Source organism: Gastrolobium bilobum, unplaced genomic scaffold (assembly GCF_033153095.1).
Source record: "Gastrolobium bilobum isolate Gb01-03AN ecotype WA unplaced genomic scaffold, APGP_CSIRO_Gbil_v1 utg3161, whole genome shotgun sequence".
Classification (NCBI taxonomy): Eukaryota; Viridiplantae; Streptophyta; class Magnoliopsida; order Fabales; family Fabaceae; genus Gastrolobium; species Gastrolobium bilobum.
In genome coordinates this window covers 432,486-454,917 of record NW_026899561.1, presented here as the reverse complement: position 1 = coordinate 454,917, position 22,432 = coordinate 432,486, and the positions used below count along the sequence as shown (strand labels likewise).

The 22,432-nt window shown below is 31.6% G+C and overlaps 1 protein-coding gene across 1 annotated transcript; it reads right to left on the bottom strand.

Moving 5' to 3' along the window:
* Nucleotides 1-16,973: 16,973 nt before the first annotated feature.
* LOC133291537 (membrane magnesium transporter-like) lies at nucleotides 16,974-20,199 on the bottom strand. Its single transcript, XM_061489815.1, has 4 exons — nucleotides 20,044-20,199; nucleotides 19,899-19,951; nucleotides 19,721-19,821; nucleotides 16,974-17,314 (listed from the first exon to the last, which is right to left on the bottom strand). Exons 1-4 carry the CDS (start codon nucleotides 20,114-20,116, stop codon nucleotides 17,221-17,223), a joined length of 321 nt encoding a protein of 106 aa, XP_061345799.1. The 5' UTR covers nucleotides 20,117-20,199; the 3' UTR covers nucleotides 16,974-17,220.
* Between the last annotated feature and the right edge of the window lie 2,233 nt (nucleotides 20,200-22,432).

Genomic DNA, 22,432 nt, shown 5'->3' with positions numbered 1-22,432 from the left:
TTTTGCATATTTGCGCATAAGACAGACATCTGATGTAGGATAGTTCTACCTATTGCCAATATTTTTTGTTTTGCTTGAACATATATAATGTATTATTCATTATTGTGACAACTTTCTTCAAGAAATATATGACAGAACGAAAGGAATACAAAATTGGTCTTTATGGTCCGTAACAATTAACATATTGCTAGATATGGACGGACATATTAGTTTTGAGATGCATTGATAAATTAAGTTGTTCTATATATTGTGGAAAATGAGTCAATATGAAAATGTTAAAGCGCATTCCATGCATGTGCGTGCATTTACTACAATGAAAATGATGGAAGTAGCTAGTGTTCCTACTTCCTATCTACTATATATGTGGTCCTCATTCTGACCAAGGTCATTCGAAATACATAATATGAAGGAAAGATAGCCAATGATTTATTTTTTTGGTACACATTATAGCCAATGATTTAATATTAGTGCTTTAATGGTTTTTATTATAATATTGTAAGTGAATCATGGAAGTGCTTTCAATTGCTTGTATATATTTTTCCTTAGTACATGGTTTCTTTGGACGCTTGAGATTATATATGTAGGAGCAATTGCATCATCTGGAAGCGTTAAGACCATTGTGGTATGGATGTAAATGATCATCATGGTTTTATCATTTACCTCTTTGATGGCGTAGATCTCTGAGATGCTCCACACTCCTTGTTCCTTTGCGTGACAATGCGAACTCACGAACTGCTGCGTCACAGCACGAACAGGTGTTCTGGCAAACCTTCCAAACTATCTCTCGGGGAGGAAGGAGAAGCGTGTGGGCACTAATCAGAGCATATATTTCATCAGACTTGGATTAGGGTTGGATTCATTATTTCATCAGACCATTATACAATATGCACTTAAGTCATTTTCGAAAGTAAAATGCTCAAACTAAATAACATATATTTCATCAGATACAATAAACAAATCCATACTATGTAAATTAAAATAACTACATGAATCCAACAAATAAATCATGATGCTTGTAGTAAGTATAACTCTCCCAAAAATCTTTTAATATATTTATATATACAATCTAATATGTTGAGATGTTGGTTCCTTCTATATAAGAAATAAAATAAGATTTCTATTAACATATAATCGAATATAATTAAGTTATAAATAATTTCGGGACGGGTCCAGGATTAAAGCTTTAAACCCCTCCCAAAGGTGGTACTGGGGAGATTCGAACACATGCTCTCACCCCACCTGCTTAGCTCCCATGCGCCAACTGAGCTACCACCATTTGGTATCAATATTGATAATTAATTTATGATTTATTTTAAAAAATTATTTGCTGAAGATAAATTTTTTTTATTTTGGAAATTTATGACTTATAGAATTTTTTTTAATAATTTAAAAAATAAATTAGATTATAAATAGATTAAAAAATATATAAAACTTTTGTTATTAAGGGTGTTTTTGTTTATCTATATTATATCATGACATTATCTGATTCATATTGAATACACAACATGATAACATATTATCTTATCTTACTTTACTTATCTGATGTTCAACACACTCAATATGAGATATGAGCTTATCATGCTTATGTTATTTTTGTAGTCTGATCCAACTTTTATTTGTTTGTATTATATCATGTACATGAAACTGAGTCCTTGAAATTGATAATACTCTACTTATGACCAAAAGAAAAAAAGAGTATAGCTCACATTATATAACTGGCTAATATATTTATGCATGTTTCAAGGATAAATATGTTCTTGATATAACGATGGGAATATAGTTTATGATGTTCTCATGCACATATAAAAAGATGAGTGAAATCTATTCACTTTTTTGTATGTACTTGAAATAATTTTATTTTATATAACATATATTACTTATAATGATAACTTATCTGCATTAACTGCAAAAATATTTTTCTGTATAATGATATATTGAACCATATCTAAGAATATAAATAACGTCGTTTTGGAAGTAAATGCAGATAATTTATCATGGTATTTTTGTAATTTTAAATTATTTTAGGATTATTATAGTCTTTATAATTATAATTTTTTAATCTTTCAATCTCAAAATGACGTCGTTTTGGAAGTAAATGCAGATAATTTATCTGCATTAACTGTAGAAATATTTTTCGGTATAATGATATATTGAACCATATCTAAGAATATAAGTAACGTTGGATTAAATTTCTTCTTGGCTTCTATACAAAAAAAAAATTTCTTCTTGGCACTACGCGTGATGTGTGGGAAAACATCCGGTGAAAAAGAAGTGTTGGAAAACATAGCGGACCCATTCTGACATCTATGCTCAATAGCTCTATTAAATTACGTATCTAATCACATGATATGGCCCCAATTCAAACGTTTTATAGACTTCATGATGGATATCGCGGATTAGAAATGATTTTTTTGAACACATCATATTTGATGTATAGAAATTTAAAGATAGGCGTAAGTGTGTGTATATATAATGCTGCAGAAAGGATGATAAAATATTGACATTGACAACATGCTGATTATATATTATTGACAGTTAGGTTCCTTTCATGCCAATTGCTGTATCACATGTAACGGTTTCCTCTTACACGCGTAAACCACCATATATATTGGAGTTTTTATTTCATCTCATGTCTCTCATACTTAATTTAAGCACTATATACCTGTACAATTGTGACAAATGTCATTTGCTAATTGTATGCAATTGCCATTTGCTCGTACATGTGAAACTTCATAGAATTTTCCAAATTGGAAATGTTACGAGTTAAAGAAAATTATGACAAATTTTGAAGAAATTATGGGCTAGATAGAAATTATGTAACCATCATTCAATTTCGGTGCTTTAAGTCTAAATTATAGCAAGGAGATTTTGAAAGAAGAGATACTCAACAAAATTATGGTTGAACCAATATTATGAAGATGCGACTTATCATTGACTTGGTTTGGGTAAGTAGATAAGTGATTCATTGGTCCAATTGGAAGTATCACTAGTTGAAAAGCTTCATTTAAATAACATGTAAAAGTATGTGTGTGTCTATATATATATATATATATATATATATATATATATATATATATATATATATATATATATATATATATATATATATATATATATATATATTGTGACACACAAATAATGTTACGCACAATGTTACGACCACATCTTAACCGTTGATTTCCGCCAATCAACGATTATCATTTATTGTGAATTAATAATTAATTAATGAGTTTGATTTGAAAAATGATAATCGTGGATTAACGGAAATCAACGGTTAAGATGTGGTCGTAACATTGTGCGTAACATTATTTGTGTGTCACAATATTCTATCCCTATATATATATATATATATATATATATATATATATATATATATATATACGAGGTATGATCCTTTGATAAAAAAATCAACGACTCTGATTTGTAAGCATATGACACCATTGATCTTTTTTGATCTAATGACTATCAGATGAGATGTCAAATTTCAAATTTGACATTGGTGTCAAAAGATCCTATATATATATATATATTAATAATAATACAATATCAGAAGAAATTCAATGACATAGTGGTTGTTGTCGTGAAATGTTATATTCTTAGTCAGTTTGTTTAACCGACATAGAATTGTTATATTTAATGATCGACATGAAATGACATATTCTGAAGCAGTTACAAACCGTCGCAAATACTCTTAATTAATAAAAGAAGATAGAAATAGAGGTGTAAATGAGCTGGGCTGGGCTAGGCTTTGGCTTAAATAGGCCAAGCTTGTGTAAAAACAATTTGGTATGGCCTGGCCTATTGGCCTGTGTAGGCTCCAAATTACAAGTCTGGCTTGATCTATATTCAAAAAATAAAAGCCTTGTCTTATGCCTATTAGCCTGTTTAAGCCTATTAAATATTCAACAATTAAATGAATAACTAAAATAATATTATTTTATTATTCAAAATTATTAAATAATAATTTTATTTATTATATTTTAAATAAATAATATGATATAGGCCGGCCTGTAGGCTTATAGCCCGACATGAACAAAAAAAAGCTTATGGCCTATTTTTTAAATAGATTTTTTTAAAAGTCTAGGCCTATTTTATTTTACTACTTATAATAAGTCAAACCTGACTTAATATAGGCTAGGCCGTAGACTCCTTGATATAAATATGACATCATGATGTTTGCATATTTCTTGGATAACACAGATCTCAGACAGAAATTTATCAATAACAAGACGCCCATATACACTAGTAAACACTGTGTTTCTAAATATTATATAACTATACGTATAATTAAGATTTATTAAACATACAGAACGGATTTAAATCTGTTGGTCTATAGTATCACATGGTCAAAAAAATTTAGTATGTGTAAGACTTATTTTCTTGAATCTCGAGTACGAAAAATAAAACGATATTTAAAATGCTTCAATCGCATGCAGCATTATAAAACAGCAGAGAAAACATGAGTAAGTTATTGCAAAATTATGGTAAATTTTGCCGACACAAAGGTACGATAAGAAATGCACGGAAGACCCCTCACAAAATCCGGGGGTGTTTGAAAATATCCACAGGATGAAGTGAAAACAACTTTGGAGAAATATCAAGGTCAACCTAACAATAGGCATCATGAATAAATCCCAAATAGTTTAATTATATGAGACAAAAATATCCTACAAATGGTCAGAAAATAAAGTTCTTTTGCTTCCAATGTAAAATAAAATAAAATGCATGATATTTTACTAAAGATGATCCTTAATCGAACACCAATGATCAAATTTCAATTTAAATGAAAAGAGAAAAAAATGGAAATTGAATGTTATTATTGGTATAAATATAGATAGAAAAAGTGAACAAATTATAGTTAGGAATAAGAAGTACTTGCTCCGTACCAAGTCCCGGAAAAGGGTACACATCTACACCACTCAAAATGTTGCATTAAATGAAATGTTTCTACTCCAACAGGCAGAGATGCCTCCACACTACCTCTCAATAAATTTGATGTATGCTTCTCCATCTCATGTAATTTTCCACTATAAAATTCCCACATTCAAGCTCGAAAGAATTGAAGCTATCAAGCTCACTAAATAATGTTCCCATCAAGAAGAAGAAATAATTAGATTTCAACACAAACTTCAATTAAAAAGAAATTATTAAGAAACAACGAAGAAGGAATTCAGCTCATGCGGTAACAAGTAAATTGAAGAAACTAAAATATAATTAAAATCACATGCTTTGCTACTTGGCACTTCATATTTGAGTGCGCAAAAGAAAGATTGATTCTGTCACACACTTTAATCTTGTATAGATGAATCTATATATGAGAAATATCTATAGTACTACTATTGTATCATTCACTCAGTGTATCTGTCTAATAAAAATTGAGAAATGACTGTCATGTTTGTATGGAAAGGAGAGAAAAATATTTTTTTATCCAAATATCACTTGTTGAATAACAGTACATACTACAAATATACAGAAGATGATCTCCTATATATATGTATGTAGTAGTACACAGTCACATGGTTGGCCCCACGCGCGCGCCCCAGGTCCCGTACGTATAATAAAAGCGTTTTGCCTTACACCCCATTCATATATATTGCAGATAATGATAATTAATAAATAAAAATATACCAATGACACAGCTGTTAAATTCAAGCAGAAAAGGGAAAACAGGATACTTACGATTCATGAAGCATCACATGGCAATGCTTTCCCTTCCCTTTTAAAATTCAACAATGGGGAATGTTGACAATAGGGTGTGCATGGGTCGGTCGACGGTCAGGTTTTTGTGCCGACTTGACCTAACTTAATTTTTATAGGTCAGGTATTTTGATTCGATCCGTTTTAATTTGATTTAAGTCAGGTTTGACTTGATTTAGATTTTTTTGAATTAGTTCAGAATCGAGTCAGATCTGACCTGACTTGATTTCTGAAGTGGATCTAACTTGGTTTCTGAAGTGGGTCAAATCTGACCTGAACCGTTTTTTGACTTGGTTTCAAAACATGTTTTTAATTTGATTTTTTTATAAGTATTGATTTATTTTTTAAGCTCGTGTAATTTAATTATTATTATTTTTTAAAATAAATAAATTTTATAATAAATTTAATATTTGTTGAATAAATAATGGAATGTAAATTTAAGCCCCTGCACATGTGAAGGAAAATTAATGAAAAGTAAAGGATGAGAGAACGCTCTTCCCATCTTAAGATGACAAATCACTAATTTTAACAATACTAAAAAAGATCATATTTTTCATAAAATTTCTACGTTGCAAACGATGAAAATTTCGTTACAAATTTATTTTTTCGTCGGAATACTTTTTGTCGAAAAGCGACGGAATTTTTTCTCTAATGAAAAGTTTTACAAAAATAAATTTTCTATTGAAATTTAGTTTCCGTCAAAAGTTTTGACGAAAATGATTTCCTCCATCAAATGTTTCAAACGAAAAAAGAATTACCTCAAAAAATTTGACGGAATATTTTTAGTTCAAAATTTCGGTGGGAATGTGTTCTGAAAAAAATTTCGACAGAAATTGTTTTGAGAGAAATGTTTCATTTGAAACTTTTGACGAAAATTACTCTAAAGAATTTTGACAGAATATTTTTTTCATCAAATTTTTTTATCGAAATATTTTTTGTCAAAAATTTTTACGAAATTTTTTGACAGAAATGTGTTCCGTTGAAAATTTTGATGGAAATGTTTTTTATCAAAAGACTTGACGAAAATATTTAGTCTAAAATTTTCGATGGAAATGTGTTTTGCAAAAAATTTCGACGAAATTTTTTTTTGTCAAAAAGTTTAACGAAAATATTTCCGTCGAAAAATTTTGCCAGAATTTGAATTTTGTAAAGAATTTTGATGAAATTTTTTTTCATCAAAAAATTCCGATGGAAATGTGTTTCGTCGAAATTTTTGATGAATATGTTTTTTTGTAAAATAATTTGACGAAATTTAGATTCCGTAAAAAAATTTGACATAAAATTTTTTTCGTTAAATTTTTTTACTGAAATATTTTTAGTCACATATTTGATGAAAATATTTTTTGTCAAAAAATTTTTCGAAAAATTTTGATGGAAGTATTTTCTGTAAAAAAATTTGATGTAATTGTTTTATGTTAAAACTTTTCTTTTAACGTAATTGTGATTTTTTTTTCTTTCTTTTTTGACATAGTGGGTGTGGGTCAAGTTTTGGGTCAATGGATCATTATTAAGACAAGTCAGGTCAACAACTAACCCAAATAAAAGTGGTCAGTATTTAAACCCTGTTAAAAAAAATAGATATTTATGGGTCAGGTTAAGATTAGATCAAGGACAGAGCAAGTGAACCAATTTTTTTGCACCTTAGTTGACAATAGAGCATGCTCTCATATATTTTGTGCGTGCATATGAAAACCTGACAGAGAACAGATATTCAAACTCCAAGTGCTTTCAAGAGTATATGATAGTGTTATAAAACAAATAATAGAATCTTTTGAGATATATAAAACAAGGGCTTTGTTTTTCTCCTTTCACATGAGAAAAAGAATTCTCCTACACACATGTTTAAGGTAGGTCCCACCATTAAGAAATTAAAAAAAAAAAACAATGCACACATATCGATGTATGAGTGACATGAGAAATGTTTTCTCCATCAACATAAGAAAGTATTTTCCCATAAAACAATTAATAGTTAGGATTGGTTTTTTTAATGGTATCACAGTCTCAGTGTCACGGTCGGATTCTCACCGCTCTCATTTTCTCTTGTATAATTTCTAAATACGTAGGTGAGTCTGTGCATTGTCCAATTTTTAAACCCAATGGGGTGGAATGACTCTCATGTGAAGGGACGTATTGAGATATATAAAATTATTCATGTAAGATCACCTAATAACTTAAGCTAATTTTGAGTTGAATTAATTCTTTACGTAGACAAATAAAACCAAATAAAATTTCAACAATTAAACTTAGGGTTTTATAATTCTCATGTTGAAGGAGAATTGAAATCTCATGTTGTAAAGATAAAAAGCACGTGGAACCCATGTGTTAGAAAAAATTATATGTAGGACTCATGTCAGCATAGAAATCGAAGGGTGTGTAAAAAAATTGTAATTATCATGTTAAATGAGAATTATAAAACCCTTAAACTTATTGATATGAACATGAATATAAAACAACAATACGGTTTAGAAGAAACGAAAAGTGTTGTCATTTTATTTGAGTAAAGATTTTTTTGGGTTCCTAACAAAAAATATGATCTCCACTTTAGTTTTTTATTAAAAAAAATTAGTCCCGAGGTTCCTAAGAAATTCAAAGTTGACCAATTTAGTTGAAATCTGCTCCCTCACAAATTCAAAAAAGATCCATATTAATCCCTCAAAAGAACTAAAATGGGTCCACTTTGAATTTCTTAAGGACTAAGCGATTAATTTTTTATGTAAGGAACTAAAATAAGGCCCGTATTTTTTATTACAGACTTAAAATGGACTTTACTCTTTTATTTCTAGAAATTAGTTAAGGGAAGGAAAAAAAATTATACTATTTCAAAAGATATTATGGCAATAAAAAAAATATATCTGTTGCTGAACCTTCAAATGATATTGAGGTACGGGCTCAAATCCAAAATAAGTTTTTCCATTAATTTTCATGGGAAAAAAATAATTTTGGAGGGTAGGGAGAGTAAGAAAACACAGCAAAAACTTCAAAATACCAACAGGTATGAACATTATACTACCTGCCGACACAGTAACACACGGTAAATATGTCCTCTGCAGACATCCCTTACAAGGGGAAAGAAATAAAAAAAACCAATGATTGTTTGTACATGTTCCACTAACAAATATTGCAATCAGGGACTTTGCCATGATATATTAGAAGTTGTTTTCTTTCATAAACATTTTGGTTGATAGCAAGAAAACAAATGGACTAAGCTAGCCGTTTTATCGGGCTAATCGAGCCAAACTCAGCTCTAATATCAGAGTTAAGCAGACCCCAAGAGGTCATGGTTTAAGTTACATCAATCATAACAAGAGGATACATATCACGTTTTAACTTAAAATCTTTTAACTTAAAACCTTTAAGGTATATATATATATATATATATATAGGCTTAATATTTCTGCAGCTGCGGTAGATAGTGTTATCTACAGCTGACACAAAAAAGTGGGCCCCACGACTTTAAAAAAAAAAAAAAAAACTCAGGATCCGGTGCCGTATCCTAGGATCCGGACGCGGATCCTTGCTTGCTGTAGGTACAGCCGCTGCAGAAATCATTTTGCCTATATATATATATATATATATATATATTGAGAGATTCTATTTTCTCATGTCACATGAAGTAGTATTTCTCATATAATAGACATAACAAGTGATAGAGCTCACAACTTGTTATAAAAAAAAAGAAAAAGAAAAAATATAAATTTCGATACATGAGAAAACAATTTTTATATTGCATTAGAAAATGATTTCCTATACATATATATTGTCCACTGAGTTCGTAGCTCCTTCCATTTATATGTCTTCAATGAGCACATTGTGACCGGCCAACTATTAGGATTTAAGATTTAGGATTTACACGAGCCACTGGCTCCGCACATAGAGTCTAGAAAATTTAACGTGTGTTTCTTAATGTTCATGAATCTCAATATAAAGAGCGAAAATCTGATATACAGACTGCTAGCTCTTAATTAAGAGGCTTCCAAGCTCACTAAATTTAAGTCTTTTGTTGGGAAGATACAAAAGAGTCTCTCACTATTTGTACCCAAAAGGCCTGCACCGAGACAATTGAATGGAGATCAACTGGAAGCAGCAACTTTGGTGTTGTTCTGCCTGAGACAGATATGTTTGACCGAAGGTCGGGTGTTTGATGTTGGATCTAGGGCTTTCTCTCTAGATACCTATGAACTAGGTATCTTGGGGACAACTGATCACTACACACTATATGATGGCTTTAGCCAGAAGAGGTGTGTGTGCACTGTCGTGTCTTAATGAAATAGGGTTAGAGAGGTCAGTCATACCTGTGGTCCTTAGTCCATATTTATAGAAATTACCTCTTGGCTGATTTGGGTTGGGCTTCTCGCTATCGTGGGCCTTCCTCTGGTCCATAACAGGTGCCAGATGATGGTAAGGAAGCACATTTTGCTGTTCTTGCTATCAAAGGTGAAGAAACCAAAAGGTTCATTGTTGAATTGGACTATTTGACTGATCCTGCGTTCTTGGGACTGCTGGATCAGGCTCACGAGGAGTATGGTTTCAAGCAGAAGGGGGCTCTTGCAGTTCCTTGCAGACCTCAAGAATTACAGGAAAAATTTTATTATGCTTCGATCCACCACTTATTTAGTGGTTCCTTTCCCGTAAATAAAATTTTTTATTTCATTTCTATCTTTTTCTTTTTGATTTTTTTTCTCTCAATCCCTCCCTTTTCTCTATTTTGAAAAGAGACCACCATGCTCCAGGTCCACCAAAAAAATCTAAAATTTCAAAAGATTATAGAAGATCGAAGAGCACACAGTGCCAAAGGTGGAGGGTGAGGTACTAATTACTAATGGTTTTACTACTATGTGAGTTTTAATTTCTAACCATAAGGCTTTTATATTCTGCCCTAAGAAAGCTAAAATCCTTTCAAAAATGAAGAAGCGAAAGAGCACACATAAAAAGAAAATGAGAAGAAGAATTCTTTTAAGCTAGTTTTCGAGCCAACAGATCAAACAAGAGAAAGCAGCCACCAGTGGCTTATGTAGTGGTCGGCATTCCTACGTGCTCCTCTTTGCTCCTGGCGAGGAATAGGCCTCTATCCAGATGAGAGATTGAAGAAGAAAGCTATGTGTGCCCCGCCTTTCCTCGAAAGGTGGTTGTATAAAGAATTAATTCAAATCAAGAGTGTTGGGTAAGACTACATTAATGATTTTTATACTTCTCTAACATGCAGTCATGAAGATTATATATAATATTCTTTAGTTGATTATTCATAATATTTTTTGAAATTAATAAACTTTGAAAAGAAATTACAACATTTTTTTTCGTTTAGGTAATTTGGGGATGGGAGCGATGTGTTTTGGATTCTTTCTACCCATACAAAGTCAAATGTATCAACTATCAAAGCCCTCAGCAGAGCTCTGAAGAAGAAGTATTATTCTTCGTGGCACTGTGAGCTTTATGAAAATCCGATTTCATATGAAAAGAGGATCCTATAATTGTGGAAAAAAAAAAAAGAAGTTCCCTTGCATTAACGAATTTTAAGATAAGTTAGAATTAATAATCAACATTAACATCAACAACAACTTTATCTCAAATTAATTGGGGTCGGTGGTAGATGAACAACTTTATCTCAAATTAATTGGGGTCGGTGGCAGATGAACCGAATAAAAGATACGGAAGAGTTGAAAAAAGATAAAAAATAAAATAGTATATATATATATATATATATATATATATATATATATATATATATAGGGTAAATATACTCTTATGTTGTAGGAGAGTATTTTTCTCTCCTAAATATACCAAAAGTTTTTTATTTTCATCCTTGATGCATCTAATTTGGTTGAGGTCTTTACTTTTCTTATCCCTTATTTTTGCAAGTTTATATATACCTTTTTCACCATCCTTGCTCCCAAGATTTTTATACAAATCGGCGAAAACCTTGCCTCTAGCTTCCCGCAATGCTTTCTTTGCATTTTTTCTCGCCAATCTAAACTTTTGCAAGTTCTCTTCATTAGAACTTTTATGTAAAGATCTAAAGCATTCATTCTTTTGTTTAATTGCCTCTTGCACCTCTCCGTTCCACCACCATGTTTCCTTTGAATGAAATTCATTTCCTTTGTTTTCTACCAACACTCTCTTTCCCATAATCTGAATACACATAGCCATCTCATTCCATATTGCATTTGCTCCTCCATCAAACTCCCAAGGTCCTTTATGCAACATTCTTTCATTCAACTCTCTCTTTCCTCCTTAAACTTCCACCACCTTATCCTTGGGTTCTGGGCCCTCTTCCTTATTGTAAGTACTTTGTTGAACCGAACCTCCAGGACTACCAGCTTATAAGTTAGAAGTAATAATAATATACAAAAAAAATGAAGAGCCGTGCGTGTATATAATTGCTCTGGTCGTATGGAATTACGAACCATTTTCTTGTTCAATGATGTATCTAGGCACTTTGTATTTAATTCCTAAAAATAAGACATTACGCAATTAAGGGTCACTCTAACTTTAGTATAAGAGACTCTAGCATTGAATCAAGTGTCTCAAGAAATAATAATCATCTGTCTTTATAGATTTCCTATCTCTCTATCAAGATTAGTGTTGTGTTTGGATTACTCCATCAACTGCCTTAAAAGATAGCAAAAACAGGATTGACATATTGCTAAACTAACGTCTTAAAGAATAGATGGCATGTCATGTGCTCAAAATATAGTTAGGTGCAAGATAGCTATAATGAATAAGCTTAACACAAAAGTCTTTCCAAACAAGGCTCGCAGAAAAGCAGAAACAGGTTAATCTATGCATTTGTTCTCCGGATCAGCAGGCAGAACCAATTTAGTAATTGTGTTAGAAATGTTTTCATCAGCAGTGCAATCAATCTTCTTGTCCATTATTCAACTTTTATTCTGCCCCTCTAGGTTATATTAATATGTAGCTGACCTAGAATATTATTTCAAAATTTTGAACAAATTAGACAACTAATTAAGCCACTAGAAATGTTCTAGTGACGAGGGATTTAAATAATTTATATGAGGTCATAGGTTCAAACTTCAGTGCTACCATTGTATCCAAAGATTAGAGAACTAGCTAGGCATAGAGTTTGCTAATATTGGTACTTAGCATAATGATGTCAACTATCACAGCTTGCATTATGGGAATTAGGAAGCATGGCATGGAGCAGGAATAGTATTATTTGTTGTATATCTGCATATGCACTTATACAATTTTAGTATTATTCCGAACATATATATCTTGGTCGTGCAATGATAGCCCATAGGTCCCGTCCTTAATGTATAAATTGAAGACTATAATGCTCAATATGCATCCATCAAAATACTTTTTCGGGAGAAAACGATAGCACTTACGATTGCTGGTTGCCCCATTTTAAGTGTTGAAACGACAGCTCGTATAGATATTTTAGAGTACAAGGCCAAAATGTTCATGTAGCACCTTTAGCACCTGAGTTTTGGCATGGAGAACAAAAGGAAGGGTGATAGTGATACATTCAGTTTTTATCATGTGAAAAGGAATATGTATGAATGCATATGCCATTTAAAATTGCAATTGAATCAAAGAAATGAAATCAACCTCGAGCTGCTTCTCCTCAATCAGATTGAAGTCTTGAGTTCAAGTTCTCAAAATGAAAAAAATATATTGGGAGAGAGACTTTATGTATGGGTCCCACAATGCTCAATCACATTAATTGAATAATTGATGAAATGGTGGAAAGAAAAAAACTGAAATCAATTTTTTTTTTTGTACTGACCTTAATTACTTCTTTAAAGCGAGTTGGCCTTCGAATATTCTCAGAAACTTCAACTCTTTCATCAAACTGTTTTGAACAAACTAAACCGGAGTTTTTTAGGTTTGTCTAAATTATAACTGGTTTAAAAATTACAATTTACTTTTCATTTTTCATGATGTACAAAAACTTGTGTGCAAAAAAGTGTGTATATCTAAAAAAGAAAATTAAATTAAACACACTTCTCGGTTTGAAGAAAAACATATTTTGCAGCCTCTTTGATCTCAAATTTTACGTATAGGTTCCCTCCTTTCAATTTTCATATGTCACAACCGTCAAAAGTTTAAATAAAATGTAGATGTTAATATAAATATTAGAAAAATCATGATATATCCACTGTTTTGTATTAAAAAAAAAGAACTATAACTAAAAGAACTTATCAATTAGGCAGAACTATCACACTAACAAACACACTTTCCTCTCAATTTTTTCCCCTAAGAAAATATGGATGATTGCAGAATACACCGGGTAGATCGCGAGAAGCTTAAGACAAAAAAATGAATGACAGAACACACAGAGCAAAGGAATTGGTTTTCAAAATAATATTGAATGACACCAAATGATGGTAGCTTAGTTGATATCAAAGAAGCTGAGTTAGTGGAAAGGAAAGAGTTTCGGTTCAATCCCTATATGTCACCTTTGAGAGAGATTTAAATATTTTCATCTCTGACTCATCCCGCATTCCGGAATAGTCTTATAGTCAGTTCAAAGAAGAGTCCAAGTTTGTGGGAATATAGAGGGAGCCAACTTGTCTCAAAGATGTAATTAGGATTGGGTTAATTCCAAAAAGAATAAAAATAAAATTGGAGGACAGAAAACAACACCAAATGGCTTGACAAGGATGAATAACTCTCTTCGCACGGTATTTTAGCATTTCCACAACAAATTGCACTTCATTTGAGTTTTTGTTTGAAGGGGTTTGTGTTTTGTATAATTTCAAATTAGAGGGGTCCTCTAATTTAAGTTCGTGTATAGAGTGAAGGTGTGTCAGTTATTATTATTATTATTTTGAATCGAAGGTGTACATAATTTATTACTCAACTAAACGAGGAGGTATTTGTTTGGGAAAAGAAAAAATCAAAATAAAAAATCAGTGAAAATTTGTAAACAAGAGGGAAGATGTATGTAATTTAAAAAATATCAAATGTAGAATTTTTTTATCTGTCCAACTGGTTTTATCCTTTAATGAAGGAAGGTTTAAGAAAGCAAAGCACTAACACTTCAATTTTTTTTGGAAACAAGCAGTGGCAAACCCACTTGCGGGCAAATGCCCGCAAGTACGGACATAAATTTTTTTTTTTTCAGTTTTTTTTTTCTTGGTTACATGTCTTTATTTGTCTCTTGCTTCAATATATATATTAGTAATAAATATCCTTTTAAGTTCCTAACAAAAAATATGATTCCCATTTTAGTCTCTTACAAAAAAAAAAATAGTCTCGAGGTCACTAAAAAATTTAAAAGTGGATCAATTTAGTTAAAATCGTGGTCTCTCACAAATTCAAAAAATACCTACATTAGTCCCTCAAAAAGACCAAAATGGGTCCACTTTGAATTTCATAGGAACTAGGTGACTAATTTTTTTTTATAATGAACTAAAGTGGGGACCGAATTTTTTGTTAGGGGCTAAAAATGATATTTATTCTTATATTAGTTAGCAACGTAGCAACGTGCGGAGATGATTAAAACAACGTAGCAACGCAAATTGATTAGAGAGAAAACTTATTCTTCCTCCCCTGTCACGTATCCATTCTCATGCTCTCTTCATCCTTTGTTTCTTTTTTCATTTTTATAAAAAGAGAAGATTGATTGCAGGTTTGACATTCTCAAATAAGTTAATATCTAGAGACGAGGTCTTCGCTGTGATTTTGATTGCCTTCTGTACAGGTAGTGTTGACTTTTTTATTCACCACTATAAAATAGAATGATGATGTATGGATGTACTGGAGTATATTCTCATATTTGTTTTGGAGGATTGGTAAGACGTAGGAGTGGAAATATTTGGTCAAACTATTGTCTGCAGCTTGTTATGGAAGCAATTAGATTATGAGCGGGTTCAAGTGTTACTTTCTTTACAAAAAAAAAAAAATTTGGGGCCGCTGCCCCCGAACCCTCGCTACTAAATGTGCGGACATAAAAATAAAAAATAATTTCCTGGGTCCGCTACTGAAAACCAGCACGAACACTTCTATGTACAATGTAAAATATTTTGTTAATTATACTTATAACGTTACATGCAATAAGAAACCGAATTGAACAAAGTGATTCCAGCAACCTTCCTTGCTTAGATGGATCTTAGCACATAACTCTTTAACTGTTCCAGACTTCCAGCAGCTGAACAAAGACGCCATTCAAAATCACATTTTTTCTCAACTTAAGAGACTATGTTTTTTTTGCATTACATGGGTAAGAGACTGTATGTTAACAAACCATGTTGATGTGCAACCTGTCCATCAGAGAGGAACCCAACAACATCAATACAGTACTCTTTACAAAACTCCTTAGGCAGCAACTCTGGCTTGTTCACACTAACTTTAGCCTTGCACTATGCTTAAGTATTTTTGGATTGAACAAGCCGTATTTACAAAACTCCTTAAGTAGTCATGCACTAATTAAGTAGCGTAATTTTGCAAAACGTTAACTAAGTGACCAGAAAACTGTTTTTTCGCCTCCTAGTTTTCACTCCATTCTCTAATATTTTTCATCACTATCACGGAACATGGTTTATATTGGCACAGCTAGGACCTTTCAAACAAGTAGAAACCCAGCGCATGCCCACTCATATCGGTCACAGCAGGTTATATTTGCATTTAGGCATTTAGCCAAGTGTATTTATACAATGAATTCAAGTATCATTAATATACTGAATTTTTTGCTCCTATGCCATGATATGTTCATTTTATGATGGAGTGGGGGGGGTATAAGCAATTTGCAGCGTCACACTGCAACCTGCTAGCTGATTGTTTAGAAGTGCAAAATAACTGGAAAAAGAAAAAGGATAGGCAGTATCACAAGTGGGAAAGGGTGGACCTGCCACACATTCTGCAGTTTATGTGAATGGCAGTGAGGGGAAACTTGGATACTTGTCAATAAGTTCTTTACTAATCAGGTAGAAATTTGTCAGTTGCATGTGGCAAGATATAACTTGATGTAGGTTCCACGATTATTTTATATATATCCATCAATTATGTAACAGCAAGAGTATGGTTGGTCATTATGTTTTGAAACCCACTTGCAATGAAGTTTCAGGCATAATACTGGCATTTATCAACGTTTATCTTCATGACCAAATCACAGCCCCAACTACCGAGATAAACTTTACTATTGCAGGCAAAGTCAGATAAACTTAAGTCATGTGATGTAAGCGGGAAGGGAAATCAATCCTTATAATGCTACCAGCACACATGATTAATTGAGGATTGCAATGAATAATCAGGCTGCTGCAGCGAAAATTGGAAATCTTTCTTTTAGGTCCATTGTATTAGCTGGTGAGTATGGTTAAAGTGCAAATCACTTATGAAAGTATGGTTAAAGTGCAAGCTACTTCATAAATGACTCGAGTAATAATATCCTGTCAAAATTACTCGGGCAAGTGGCCAGTACAGAAAGTATAAGGTACAAAAGGAAACTGCAAAAACTTACACCAACCAACAGTGATATCAAATGCACATCCAAATTCTTTAATTTTCCAGAGAATAGATATTTATCCCTCATATAAGGGATGAAGGCACTTGATCCAAAAGTCTTCAGCGTCTCAGCTTCACATCCATTTCCACAGGAAAGACCTTGCCTCGGTGGTTGAAGATCATGAAGTCTAGGTTGGCAGGTAAAGAAACAATCCTGCATCCAAGGAGACAAACTCTGGTGATTGGGATCCAAATAATTCCATAACAAGGGATATTTGCCAGTAGAGTTGGAGTAAATTATTATATTATGAAGTCCCTCAACAAGGAGCACAGTACAACCAAAGACAGAAATTATAAAGTTTTGCAAACAGAAAATTTCAAATAAGTCCCTTTAAATTTAATATGTAAGCCCCCGTATGTTTTAGGAATTTTCAAATAGGTCCCTTTAAATTATAAATGAAACCTATAGTTTAAAAAAAAAAAAAATTAATTGGGTAAGCTCTAACAGTAGGCTGGATTAAGTGAATCCATTAAAAAAAAATTGAAACTATAGGGACCTATTTAAAACCTACAGATTAATTTAACCATATATTCATGATACATGAACAACATTGATATATAATACTTTCTCATTAAACCTCACTTAAACACTCATTTTTTATGTATTAAATCAACAGTAATAACAAAAGATCCAATAATAACAAGATAGGAGTAAAAATGGTGTCCAAAAAGTGATAGAAATTGGTGTAAGAACTTTCACAATAACATAAAGCATGTTAGTAAGTTTAAGTGGGGTGTTCAATGGCTGATCGGCTGAAGCATGAATAAAGTCTCAGCTGAGGAACAGCATAAAATTTCCTTTGACCCTTTTCCTTTTGACGAAGAATGTCAATCCTGAGCATATTACTCAAATCAAACCCAGCTGCCTATAAATAAAAAAGTAACTTAAATGGCCTGTAGCAAATTAACGGACCCTTGCCAGTACAATGAATAGTTGAATACATATCAACAATTATTTAGTCAGGTTTATCCATCTAGAAAATACCTACTGGAATCTCCATTCAAAACCAACAAGGAAGGCATCAACTTCATATAGCATGATACAAAATCATGGATTTGCTTGGTATAGATAAGACAGGAAAAATCACAATGGAAAAACTGAATTAATTAATCAGAATGTAAAATTATGCCTCTGGTTTGAGATGAAAAGAAGCAACAGAAATTAAACAAAAATATAATACAGAAATCCAAATTGCCCAATCTTATTCACTGAACATGAGATGTTCATTTTAGCCCTAAAAGAATAAATATTTGCTAGTTATTCTTATTTCTTGCCTAGAAATACTATGTCCATGTGTTTTCAAACTCCCCACAAGTAAGGTGGAATAAAGTTGATTTTGAATATTTCTTGCTTTTAACATCTCACTAGTAATGCATAAGGTGAAACTGAAACTTTTTCTGCTCCCTCCTAACGTAAACACCTTCTCCATTTCTATTGCTGTATTACTGTATAGCTTCACTCCTCTCTGTCAAGTATGTTCTAAGACAAAATTACCAACAAATAAAACAACAGAACAGTATCAAGGATTCAACTTTTCAAGGTAGACTAAGCATAAAAGGACCAATACCCAATATGAGCAACTTAAGGCGGGTATAGTGCATTTTGGGAACTATCTCAAAGCTCACTTGTTTCACAACCCATTTGAAAAACATAATTCCTCTAACATAAATTATAAAACTCAATCTTCCAAAATAATTTTTCTAAAATTAGTGCTCCTAAAAAACCATTCATCACCACTTATCCAAACAAGTACACTCAAGTACATAGAACAAGAGCAACCCAACAGCATACAACTATAGCAAAACCTAACTGGTCAAGAGATGCTATTTCAGAATTAGTCTCCTCGGTTTAGATTCACCATTCGTTACTCTATTTCTAGCCCCTGTAACTTTCTCTATCTGCATTCCTCGACTATTTCAGTCTTCTTTGCCAAGTAAAGTGTAAAGAACCTTGGGATACACCACCCCAAAAGCTAGCTCAATGGGTGGGAGTGCCCAAAGCCTTATAAACTCCACATTAGTTGCTCATACAACCAATGTGGGACTATATATCTCAACACGCCCCCTTACACAAGAGCCCTTTGGGCTTGAAGCGTGGATTATGCACAAGCCCAATTTTTGGTTTACCTTTTGTGCTTTTTTGTTTTTAATTCCACATTAAAGTGGGAGACGGTGAGACTCTGATACCATATAAAGAACCTTGGGATACACCACCCCAAAAGCTAGCTCAAGGGGTGGGAGTGCCCAAAGCCTTATAAACTCCACATTAGTTGCTCATACAACCAATGCGGGACTATATATCTCAACATAAAGCATCAAGATCACGAGACAAGACCAGCAACAAGACAGAAATTCTATCAATACATACAATTCACACTTGACAAATATCACTAGATTTCACTCCCAGTGTCAAGGAATTATATATCATAGATTTTCTTAGAGACAACTTTCTATGAGTTTACAATTACCTACAGGCTCTAGCTAACAATAATAGGTAAGATAGCAAAGGTGAAACTAATTCAATAGAATCAAGCATTGAAAGTGAAAAAGAACAAGTTACCTGTTCTCTTCAGAATCTGGGTGTATGGACAAGAAATTCCCTGGCACAGTGAGTGCAGCCCACAAACAAAGCAGTAATCCAAGAGACAGCTCAATCACCACCTGTATTCCCAAAACCTTATTAGGTACACAAACACTAACATAAAATCAACCAAACCCAAGTTTGCAACATTAATTACATTGAATGGTGCTCCTGAAAATTCTTCCTCTGTAATCTTCAACAAGCCCCTATCTGCAACGAAATCAGACCCGATTTCAGATCAAAGAAAAATCATGAAACTCACAGTTCAAATGCATAAGTATTAAGAATCAGTTTTTGGATACATCGGATGGTTGAATATGCGGCGTGAAATAGAATCAGAAGCCCGATAACTCCAACAGTTAAACCTAGACCCATTTTGTTAGAATGAAGATTGTCTTTGTCTTTTGTCTTCGACGGCAAAAGATCCTAGAATTTGAGGTTGCGTCTGTAGTCACCAGTTAAGCCAACCACAAACACCAAATTCCAATTTTACCCATACATATATGTTCCTATAAATTAATAAAAGTTAAAAACTACAAATTACAAAGCCAATTCAATTTAAGATTTATTTAGTTTTAATTCACACTTTCCAAAGTATTTCAATATTATCCAATACGATACCAATCATAGCTATGCATTGATATATTTGTCTGTATATATTCCATGCAAATGAGATTAATGTTATGTATCACTCGTGTATAAATTATTTAATTCCAGTATATACTCTATTAATATAACTATGTTATCATTTAATCTTTATTTGTTGTATGTTCTAATTTTAAAGAAAAATAAAATGTTATTTCAGCTAAGTGATAAGATATGTTTTATTCTTTTTAGCAGTGGTAAATTTAGAATTACCACTTTTCAAACATTGAATTAATTCAAATGTTTGCTATTTAGTATTTGTGAATTAAATTTTAACTTTCAAATTTTAATTAAAACTATCTAGCTTCTATAAATAATTATGTATAGAACTTTTTTTTTTAAAAGAACTATGTATAAAATATTAAATCTAACTAAAATTATATTTTATATTGTTTTGCATATAACATGAATATTAAACTATTTAGCATATACAGTTAAAAGAGTTTATCTCTCGCCTAACTATTACCATTGTCATTTAATGATAGTATATAATTTTTTATATATAACCATTAATTAATCAGAATTAATTTCAAAACTTATAGATTGTAGGAGAAATTATTATAATTTTTTAAGTAAAAAATTTGTTCAAATGAAATTGGGAGTAAATCATCTTATGTTTCATTTTATATGACTTGCTCATTTTCTATCTTAAATCACTTTTGATTTGTATATGAACAACTAAAATCATCCCAATTACATGTTCATGTTAAATGAGATATGAGAGCATCTAAATTAGAATAACAAATGATTTTTTTTTCCATATCTTATTTTAATATGACCACTTCTTCATATAAGAAGATCTCAACCATGTAATTTTTAATGACAAATTAATGATCAACAGCAAGATAACAAATAAATTGTCATTTCCTCTTTTTCTTTTAAAAAATATAGTAATTATAATAAGTATACACATGCTATTAAGGTTAATCAAAATTAGTTCTAACTTGAAGTTGATTGTTATGATTCAAAATTATGGATGATTGAGATATTTTATATGATATGTTGATATTTAAGTGAGACATGAGATGATTTACTCCCAATAAGCAGAGGAGATTATTCATGTTCAAATCTTAAAGGATGCACTTGGGAAAAAAATGCACCTATTTCATATTGGGGATATTCCCTTAAAATCGTATATAAGAATAACTTAGTATCGATTCACACAAAATTTAATCCAATAAACCCTTATCTACTTATCATATGGTCTTGTTAGTGATTACTGATTGACATAAAATTGAAAACACTATATTTCAAATAGCAAAGGTCAAGAAACTTGAAGCAGTTGCATTGTTGTAGCTAGTCATGTAAATAAATTAGGTAGGTCAGAATTTTACCTAAATAAACTAAATCTATATAAAATATTTTGAGTTAGTCTGATCTATTAATATGATGCATGTTAAATTATAATTTTAATTTAGCCTATTATAAGTCTGTAAATTGTAATAGGTCTCATGCAATTATTAATTATCGTTTAGCATAAAAAGAATAACGATTGTTTGATGTAATATATAAGGCTTGATAGTATAAGTTTGTACTATATGTTATGATATTTTTAGTTATTTTGTGTGACCATCGTATAGTATAAATAGGAGTGTAAATAGGCTAAGCTAGGTTAGACTTTGTCTTAAATAGGTCAGGTCTGTGTAAAAAATATTGGATCTAGTCTGGCCTATTTAGTCCACAAATTACAAGTCTAAGTTGATCTATATTTTAAAAATAAAGTCTTGGTCTAGCCCATTAACCTGTTTAAACTTATTAAACATTCAACAAGTAAAAGAATAACTGACATAATATTACTTTATTATTCAAAATTATTAAAATAATAGTTTTATTTAAAATAAATAATATGATATAGGCCGCCTGTAGGCTTACAAGCCCGACAAGTACAAAAAAGGTTATGGTCCATTTTCTAAATAAATTTTTTTAAAAGCCTAGACCTATTCTATTTCCTATTTATAATAGGTTAAGTCTGGCCCAATATAGGCTAGGTCATATGCCGACCTAACCCATTTTCACCCCTAAATATAAACTTATATAACATGATCC